General features: G+C 29.7%; 3 protein-coding genes across 3 annotated transcripts in view; 2 read left to right on the top strand and 1 right to left on the bottom strand.

The window, feature by feature from the left end:
* The window catches only part of LOC108688246 (signal recognition particle subunit SRP72), a 10,831-nt gene extending 10,449 nt beyond the window's left edge, over positions 1 to 382 (top strand). The window contains exon 11 of the mRNA XM_018194422.1: positions 42 to 382. Within this exon, the coding sequence (XP_018049911.1) occupies positions 42 to 214 (173 nt within the window). The 3' untranslated portion in view covers positions 215 to 382. The remainder of the gene's footprint in view (positions 1 to 41) is intronic.
* Positions 383 to 948: 566 nt separating this feature from the next.
* LOC108688238 lies at positions 949 to 6,447 on the bottom strand. Its single transcript, XM_018194410.1, has 8 exons — positions 6,149 to 6,447; positions 4,722 to 4,871; positions 4,105 to 4,241; positions 3,773 to 3,893; positions 2,770 to 3,571; positions 2,428 to 2,668; positions 1,911 to 2,147; positions 949 to 1,823 (listed from the first exon to the last, which is right to left on the bottom strand). Exons 1-8 carry the CDS (start codon positions 6,226 to 6,228, stop codon positions 1,759 to 1,761), a joined length of 1,833 nt encoding a protein of 610 aa, XP_018049899.1. The 5' UTR covers positions 6,229 to 6,447; the 3' UTR covers positions 949 to 1,758.
* A 449-nt stretch (positions 6,448 to 6,896) lies between these two features.
* LOC108688338 overlaps positions 6,897 to 9,830 on the top strand; it is a 10,317-nt gene continuing 7,383 nt past the window's right edge. Inside the window, exons 1-6 of the mRNA XM_018194562.1 lie at positions 6,897 to 7,321; positions 8,004 to 8,294; positions 8,403 to 8,659; positions 8,774 to 9,051; positions 9,128 to 9,270; positions 9,362 to 9,514. Of these exons, the coding sequence (XP_018050051.1) occupies positions 7,207 to 7,321; positions 8,004 to 8,294; positions 8,403 to 8,659; positions 8,774 to 9,051; positions 9,128 to 9,270; positions 9,362 to 9,514 (1,237 nt within the window). The 5' untranslated portion in view covers positions 6,897 to 7,206. The remainder of the gene's footprint in view (positions 7,322 to 8,003; positions 8,295 to 8,402; positions 8,660 to 8,773; positions 9,052 to 9,127; positions 9,271 to 9,361; positions 9,515 to 9,830) is intronic.

Genomic DNA, 9,830 nt, shown 5'->3' with positions numbered 1-9,830 from the left:
TTTTATCCTATATATATATATATTTTATGTACTGTAAATGTACAATGCATTACTAAAAAAATTTTTTATTATTTATAGTGATATCACTAAAATGCCTGCAAATGCTAAGCCTTCTCCAAACCCTCGTCACAGTTCCACAGTAGAAACTTCTGGACCACGTCAGCAACAACGCAAAGTTCAACAGAAAAAGAAGAAAAAAGGTAGCAAATGGTAACAATTTCATGTCATTCCGCTAAACTCACAGTTTTTTATATTAAACGAATTAGATTGCGTAACTTTGCATTGAAAAGAAACACTTGTTATAAAAAAAATATAAACTGAAAAAATAATCAAATCGATTTGCTACCATGTAGCTGTATTTTATGAAAAACGCAAGATGTAACTGCCATTAAAAAATAATATTATACACACTATATGTGTGTATTTCTCTCATTAAAAAAATATGTTTACAACCTCTCCATTGCTTATACATGCATCAATTTCTTATTCATATATTTATAGATTAATACGTTTGATGCATTTAATATAATATATTGCATAAAATTTATCTAATAATTTTATTCTTACTAACAACATATGTTACGAACATCTTTTCCTTTTCATATTTTGCAAATCTATTTAGAAAGCTTGGAAAAGTTTTTATATTAGCAGTCATGCAAATACAATATAGACAATATTAAATTATGTTTTAAAAAATATTTTTATTCTTTTTTCTCACAAAAGATTTTCTTATTCAATTTATGATGTATCAACGTATGAGTAACACATCACTGTGTACATTGACTAGGGAATAAGTGATACATATCTTTATTTCATGTTGATAACAATTGTATAAAAATACAATCTGTTCTCTTTATACTCAGCAACTTTGTAATATGATTAGATAATGTGATTGTGCATTGGTTTGTAACATTTGTATATACATGTAACAGACATATAAGTGGCACAAGTCAAAATTGTAAAATAATATTACATTAGAATATATAATTTTAACGCCATATTTTCGATGATATATTTTTGTATTGATTATGTGTCTTGTTCAGCTATATAAAATTTTGTTAAGATATATTTTGAATTATCGATATACTAAATCGATGTGCACATAAAGAATCTTGTTACTAGTAAGTAATAATTTGATTTATTGTCTTGCAATCAATCTGTATTGTGTATTATTGTTTGTTGCTGTGTATAAAAACTCATAACAGTAATCGATTATTTTGCGAAAATATTTTAGTTTTCAATTTTTTCTACACATTTGTTTAATTACTTATAATTTTAATACCAAATTTTAATTTCAAACAAATCATTGCTTAATATTGTATATTTATTTTAAAAATTGCATTCTTGCGTAAAAATATGTAGGAACGCACTGGTCCTCTTTACTACTTTTTTTATGCTGATATATTCATATGTAAAATGATAATATTGTCTCAACAATTTCTAGAAGATAATTATCCAAATAAATATAAATCAGCTATTTATTAACTATAATATTTACATGTTGAATTTATTTACTGATAAAATATCATAGATTTTCTGTATCAAAGCGAATAAATTGGGAAAATGTATGTCCAATTTTCTATTTCAATGTAAAGAATGGACGAGTAAGGCACAAATAACGCATGCGCGCTAATGCGAGAATAACATTATGGGAGCCATGGTTAGCTATGTCAATTACGCAGCCACATATGTGAATATGTATACTATACAATGAGGTACAAATCCTTAAAAATATTCTATACTTAACGATATACAATGCTACTTTGTAGGTATGATGCCCTCCCAAACATCCTCTCGTTGTTTGTTGGCTAATCGTTTTTTTTCTGTAATGCAAAACTCTCTTAATAACTTCTTCAATAATTACTGAATTATTTTTATCACGTACATAATAATACGTATTCAAAGATTACCTTTCGCTTCACGTAATATATTCTTTTCGTGCTCACGTTCTTGTCTAGCTGTGGCAAGCTTTACGCCCAATGCACCTGTAACTAATCGTCTAGCTAAGGCAGCGCATGTTTCGGGACGATTCCTGTAAGGTTGCAAGAATTCTGCGCTTCTTCTAGCTTTCGTTTTACTTAAAGCAGTAGCTTCGCTAAGTGGTCTTGTTTTCACAAATGGATGATTCGATGCTAACACTTGGGCAGCTTAAAGGAAGATAAAAAAGAAGCAAAAAAGAATATACTAACTGTAATAAATCTGATTATAATTGGATTTAATTTGGAAGAAAACTATTTTCAATGATCATCAATGATGAATATCGATTATTATATTATTAACAAAGATGTGCAAAATAATCGTAAATTTTCTCGAATGCAATTTCCTTGTTAAAAATAAGTTATTAAGTTGTTTTCAATAAAGACATATTACATATTATATATTTTCGTATTCATAGATATAAATTACTAGATATGTCTATATACATACCAACAAGAGGACTGCTGAAAACTCCCAAACAATGAGTATCGTCCACCCACTTGAGCTCAAAACCACCATTCTTAAAAGAACTGAAAACAGCTGCCAAATCGCTAGTTTTGAACTCGGAAGGAAAATTATAAATTTCTACGACATGTGCAAATTCGTCACTAGACACTTCGACTTGCTTGCTGTATGCTTTGTAATCGTTTTTTGGTTGTTCTATCGCTACTTCACCTACTGCTGACGTAAGCTAAAAAAAAAAAGAAAGAGATGATACGTAAATAACTGACTAATTATGTACACATAAAATAGTGAATGCGATAAGTTACTGAACTTAAATACATAACTGACCTCTTCTATTAATGTTGGATCTAAACAATCGCCATTATCGTCAAATAAGCTATCCCAATCGCATTCGTCTCTGTTCATTTTCAGAGGTGGAGAAGGTGGTGGAACCGGTTTGCTTTTTTGCCTTTCTATCTTTTTTACTTTTTTCTCGGGTGGTGTTACCAGAATTGGAGAAAGTTGTTCAGACTGTTTAGATTTCTTTTGAATAGTATCGGAAATTATTAGAACATCCGATATTACATTCTGTCTACCTAGTTGTCTGTCTTTATGATCATTTACATCGCTACAATTTAAATATTCGATCGAGGATTGGTTTTCGTTCACAATTTCTTGTATCTTTTCTAATTGTTTATCATTAATTTCAATTTGGCTGGATGGTTCCAACAGATTGAAATTAGTACTATTTTCATTTACATTATTAATTGCTACAGTTTCTTTCTCTTTGGATAAAATTGGCACATCTTTTAATTGCTCCGAAAATTGATACATATGCTCGGTATTATCGAGAGTATCGGAGATTTTGCTAGAATCTAAAGAAACTATATTTTTTGAAATGTTTCGTAAGAAATGTTTATCCTCGATCTTCGCGTTGCAATTCTCAGAAAGTTGATTATGTAAAGTCAGATCGCCTACATTTTGTTGACTACAACATACATCTTGTAGTTTAGAATTATTATTCATAATTGAATCTCCATTTAACGTGTGAGAAACTTTCAAACTGTGTGGCTTTTTATCTTCCATTTCTAAACTTCTGCGATGCCTAGGTACATAAACCGCTCGATCAGGTCGTTTTTGACGTACATTTCTGCATACATATACGTATATTAACAATATGTATTTGGAATAGTTGACATCAATCATAATATGTAAAATCATAACGCTAATATAAAAGAAAACGATATGTAGATCACACAAATCTAGTACATATAAAATGTTTGTATGTATGAATGATTATACAATAATTATGATTAACAGTAATAATGTACATAGAAATGAGTTTACTTACTTGACCGAAGAAAAATCTGCAGTCGATTGTACCTGTGTCTGTGTACCATTTATCTGTGAACAATTGTTAAGTTTCCTAGCCGCTGGTGGCCTATATATTTCAACTGTTGGTACTGACTTGGCTAAAATTACATTTAAATAAAAATTAAATCTTCCATAACTAATTTATTTTGAAATATATCTTATTTGATAATGTCACAAGATATAACAACAATTTATTTATTCAAATAGCACATATTGGTTTATATATATTTTTTAAACCTAATATTTTCTAGCTGTTTAGAAAACATATATAAAATCCATACGTGCTACATGAGTGATATTCGTAATCACCTTGCCGCTGTAATTTGCATTCTGGAGATGTCGAGGGTGAGCGTCGGCCTTCGATACCCATTCCGCGAATTGTATCCTTTTGTTTTGTCACAAAGTTTGTCTTAGACTCAGGAAAATTCGGTTTTGGGTTCCAATCGCTTTATAATAAAATAATGTTTTTATAATTATAATAAAATATGTTATTCTTCTGGAGCAAAATTTTATTAAAAACATGCTTAATGTATCGTGATTGTAATTAATAAGCACAATATCGGCGCATAGTAGAATTACATTACGATCGAGAGGTAGTTTTGATCAATTTTACTTTCGTTTGCGATAAGTAAGAGCGATAAGGTAGAGTTTTGCAATTTTACACACAGAGACACATATTTATTATTTATTGTTATATGCGGCTTAATTAAACGTATACAAATTTAATAATATAAATACGTAAATTAAACTTAATTTAATTATTAATTATTAATATTAGCTTGAAAATCGAATAATTGTGAAAAATTGTTGACGAAAAAAATAATCGTTGTTTACGCATAGGTAGAATGAATATTTTAACAGAAAAGTTCATAGCTAACGGATATCGAAGATAAAAAAAATGATTCTTAACATTTTGTTATTTGTACCTTCTCACATCGGTCTTGTAACATACTACAGTACGCCTAGCCGAACCTTGGCCGATCGAGAATGTATGCAGCAAATCCGAGAAATGATCCTGTATCAGCTGATGTATAATGAACCGACGATAATTGTTGACAGGCGGAAAGACGAGCACTCTACAAAAGTGAAAAAAAAGAACACGTTTATCGAACACGTTTATATATTGAAAGTGAGATTGAACGGCCTGCTATTCGGAGTATTGGTAGTTGGTAGCGCAGCATCGGCTGTTTTGTACTTTTTGGTGAACGTAATGCCTTACGGCATTGGTTTAAGAAAATTAAGGAAGGGGAAGAGACGATAAACGCCAGCTAACTTTTACATAACCCATTCACTTTCTCTCTCGTTCATTTCCATAAAGACTTGAGAGTAGCGTAGATATTGATGCTTACAACTTGTCCTGTCTCAAATTTTCTTTTTCTTTTATCGAGTCTTTTACTGCTTAATAAGCATGAATTATGATATGCATAGTATATATGATACACAGCATAATAATATCCAAACAATTGCGAGGAAAAATATTCACTTGCTTTACATATATCATATCATTAGAAATATATGAAAATGAGAAACTAATTTAACAGGTGTATACTTTCATACTTTCAACCACAAAAGAGATAAAAATGCACTGCTTTATACCACATAACTATGTGTACATAGAAATAACTGAATATGTTACATTCGTGAACATAAGAATCCAATTACAATTAAAACAAAATCAAAAAATTGTGTTCTATTGATATTAATTATATCGAGTTGTTTCAATTTCAATTTTATTTCCAAACGAAAATAAAACGTCGAAATTAAATAAATATCTAGGATGGAATAATACAAATATTGCATTGAAAAGAAATAGATACTTACAAATGTAATGTCTATTATGAGATATTAAACTTTTCAGGATTATTACTATTTCTGATATATCGTATATCCCACCAATGTACACAAATCTCAATATATCGCTGTATATATCAACAAGTTCAAAATTATTTGCATTAATTTGCACAGCACAAATCGTAAATAGCGTATACGAGAATAAGTAGTTAGGAGCAGTATTTAGATGATAATAAAAAAATGAAATCATGATCCAGCTTTGTACTGTAGCGAAAAACGAAAACTATATATATCTTGTGCTATTTATAAATCCTGTGCTAAATCCTATACCATGGGATTGCGCCACTCACATAATCTCATTCAATTCGATATCTTCACGAATCCTTTACTTGCCAAATCTATACACATATATATATACAAATGTAAGTCATTCAAAATCAAGAGTAAATGAAACTGTTTACGTGTTCACAGCCACCAATAGATACCGTGAGGAAACTAACCTTCAAACATGATGTCGGCGTCGATACTCTATTCAAAGAATCTTGTTATAATTTTCTCGTACCTCTTACGTGTCTTATCCTTCGTAAAGACGATTACGTCGTATTCGACATCCTCGGTAAACAGGCTATCTTGTAAACTCATTTATCTTTCGTTAACATTCACGAAGTATAGGTACACGTCGCGTGTATGTACTTGATATTCGACAATTGAACACAATTCAATGTTATCTGTCGGACAAATTCGTGGCAATTGTGTTTGAATTTCTTTTTAACTTGTTATTCCTCAAATTCGCACACATATAATAAACCGTTCCACTACGCTCGAATATGTACACTCAAAAATTATGCCCTGAAATGAATCGCCGCAAACTGTTGGGAGGGGATACGATTTTATGCACCAATCACAGAATAGTGCGAAGTAATCTGCCATTCAACGTCCAAATTTCATCTTCCGTTTGCATTCTCTGATAGGTTAATTGGTAAAATTCTTTCTTCCGATTGCTCAAATACTTTAAATTCATTTGTCTTCAGTCACATATTCGATTTGTGAATATATGATCTACGTAGACAGATTTGATTTAGCATTTTAAAATGCTAAATCATATCTTTCAAACGTGTGCTACGAAAGATGGTTATTAATTTTGAAATAATTTACATTGGGAAAATTCTCTATGTGTACACACCGGCGATTGTATATATAAATTTTAAATATACGTTTGTGCATTCAGCACTAGAATAAAACATATACATACGTATTCAGCTTAAGATTGCATTCGATAGTGTTCCAAATCTATTGAGAGCCACTGCGTATCACATGATACGAAAGTGAAATAGCTGTACTTGTATATAGCTATAGCTCCTCTCTTACGTCAATCGGTATAACAGTGTAAAAAATCGTATACACATTCACATACACATACATAGTCAGATTAAAGATCATTTGGCAAGTTCGCAGGTCGCCAATCTTCGCGCGACTTCATTTCAACACCACTCTCTTCACATACTCCAGCATATTTCACGTTGTAATTGTGAACTTTTTCTTCCTTTCGTATCAATTCTTAATTTGACTCTATTTTTTTATATTATTACTTGTTATCTATCGTTTACTCGCCTTTACAACATGATGACAACCAGATTCAAGGGAATAGAACTGGGACCTCCTATCGAGGTTTTTGCACTGCAAAAGGCATTCGTCGACGATATTTACGAAAAGAAAGTTAATCTTACTATAGGAGGTATGTAACTATTTTATTTCTTATAACTATTACATTTAAGACTACTTTATTTTCCCATTATTGTCTGAAAGGCAACAATGGGAAAATATTTATCTTATTTTATTTTATGCACACAGTCTTACAGTGATGCTTGCTTTTATAAACTTAATTTTTAAAAAATTAGGATATTTTTACTATTAAATATACATATTTTAATAATATGAAATATGAGATGTATAAGAGTTACTTTTGATTTTCATATTCTTTGTACCCTTGAGTGACTTTTCCAGAGTGATTACATAATATTTCTCATTCATCCATAAATACACACACAGACACACACACATGTGCGCGCGCGCTCATATATTTCATAACTTGATTATTTTAAGAAAATAATATATAAAAATAAATAAAAGTAAAGTCTATGTAATGCAAATGTTATAAAATGCCAGACCTTAAATCTAACAAATTAATTTTTTTATATATTTGTAATACAAGTATTATAAATAGTAATAATATTAAATAAAAAGTATTAATATTAAAAATAAATATATACATAAAAAAAATTGTTTCTTTGCACAAGAACATTTCTTGAAATTACATGTTTAAATTTATATTTCTTTTTATAATTTAATATATTTAATTAATTTTATATTATATCAATTTATAATGAATTATTAAGAAATATAGAAATTTTTTTCAGCTTACCGTACTGATGAAGGTAAACCATGGGTGCTACCAGTTGTAAAAAGAGTAGAAATGTCACTTGCAGCAGATGATTTACAAAATCATGAATATTTATCAGTTCTTGGCTTAGAAACATTTAACGAAGCTGCTACAACTATGTTATTAGGCATAAATTCTCCTGTTATTGCCCAAGGACGTGCTTTTGGTATTCAATCGCTTTCCGGTACTGGAGCATTACGCGTTGCTGCTGAATTTTTAAATCGTATTCTACATTACGATACCTTTTACTACAGTAAACCTTCCTGGGGTAAGTAATTTTAAAAAATAAATATATTATTCTCTCTCTTCTCTCTTTCTCTTATTTCATCTACTGGTGAAAATTTTCATATATTTGTAAAATTATATGTACTGACAGAAAATCACAGACTGGTATTTATTAATGGAGGATTTAAAAACGCTCGTCAATACACATACTGGAATGAAAAGACTCGTAATATCGATTTAGAAGGAATGCTCCAAGATTTACGAGATGCTCCAGAAAATGCTGTAATTATTCTGCACTCATGTGCACATAATCCAACTGGATGTGATCCAACTCCAGAGCAATGGACTAAAATAGCTGATGTAATACAAGAAAAAAACCTTTTCCCATTATTTGATTGTGCATATCAGGTCAGTATCTAAATTAATATCTAAGCGAATGAATGGTATGAAGAATAAACAATGAATGATAAGAATAACATGATCTTTTTGTAGTCATTTTGATTACACATTGATTCTTAACAGGGCTTTGCAACTGGTGATTTAGATAAAGATGCGTATGCTGTACGAATGTTTGCCGAACGTGGAATCGAATTTATTTGTACGCAAAGTTTTGCGAAAAATTTTGGATTATATAACGAAAGAGTTGGTAACATAGTTTTTGTGTTGGCCGATACAAAGGAATTGATTCAAACTAAATCACAATTAACATTAATTATCCGAGGAATGTATAGCAATCCTCCTAATCATGGAGCTCGAATTGTTGTAACTGTGCTGAACAATCCGGAGTTCTTTGAGGAATGGTATTGATTTGTAAAAATCTGTAAAAAATAATCATATTCTTTATTATTTACTTTAATAATGCGTTTCAATATTTAGGAAGGATAATATTAAAACAATGTCCAGAAGAATTAAACAAATGAGGATAGGTTTATATCATAGATTGCTCAAATTAGATACTCCAGGAACTTGGGATCATATTATTCAGCAAATTGGAATGTTCTCATATACAGGACTCACAGGTTAGTTGTAAAAATTATATTTTCGGTTTTACAATGTAGTATTTTGATAAAACTAGTTATGAAAAAATGTTTTCTTCCGATTTTCTTTTAGAGAAACAAGTTCAGTATCTGAGAAATTATTATCATATTTATATGTTAAGTAGTGGACGTATAAATATGTGCGGACTCAATGAAAATAATTTGGATTATGTGGCAAATGCGATTAATGAAACGATAAAGCAGTTGCCAGAAGCACAAAACGACTGTATGTGTTAAAATAGAAATATTACAAATATAAATGAATATCATATATATCAAATATATAAATTAATTAAGCCTCAAATTCAATAAAAAATATGGCAATATTTTATATTATATATATTATATATATTTTGTATGACAAAATTCAATTTCCAATTAGTAATCAAAGAAATTATTTTCTACTAGTACTGAAATTTGTTATACGAAGTCATGCATTTTGTCTTTATCCTACTTTGAGATTAATTATTTTATATATAGTTAGTTATTCCTGTATAAATTTATTATCTCTGATAAATTGTCCTTCATCTTCATTTTTTTTT

This window comes from Atta colombica, unplaced genomic scaffold (genome assembly GCF_001594045.1).
Source record: "Atta colombica isolate Treedump-2 unplaced genomic scaffold, Acol1.0 scaffold228, whole genome shotgun sequence".
NCBI lineage: Eukaryota > Metazoa > Arthropoda > Insecta > Hymenoptera > Formicidae > Atta > Atta colombica.
The sequence above is the reverse complement of the archived record's forward strand: the minus strand, read 5'-3'. Positions and strand labels throughout refer to the sequence as shown.

Excerpts from the sequence above, each read along its gene's own strand:
- LOC108688238 (XM_018194410.1), bottom strand. The coding sequence starts at position 6,228 with ATGAGTTTACAAGATAGCCTGTTTACCGAGGATGTCGAATACGACGTA. Across the intron at positions 2,669-2,769 it reads ATCCAACATTAATAGAAGAG|CTTACGTCAGCAGTAGGTGA; the intron begins GTCAGTTATGTA and ends TTTTTTTTTTAG. Across the intron at positions 2,148-2,427 it reads TTTCAGCAGTCCTCTTGTTG|CTGCCCAAGTGTTAGCATCG; the intron begins GTATGTATATAG and ends TCTTCCTTTAAG.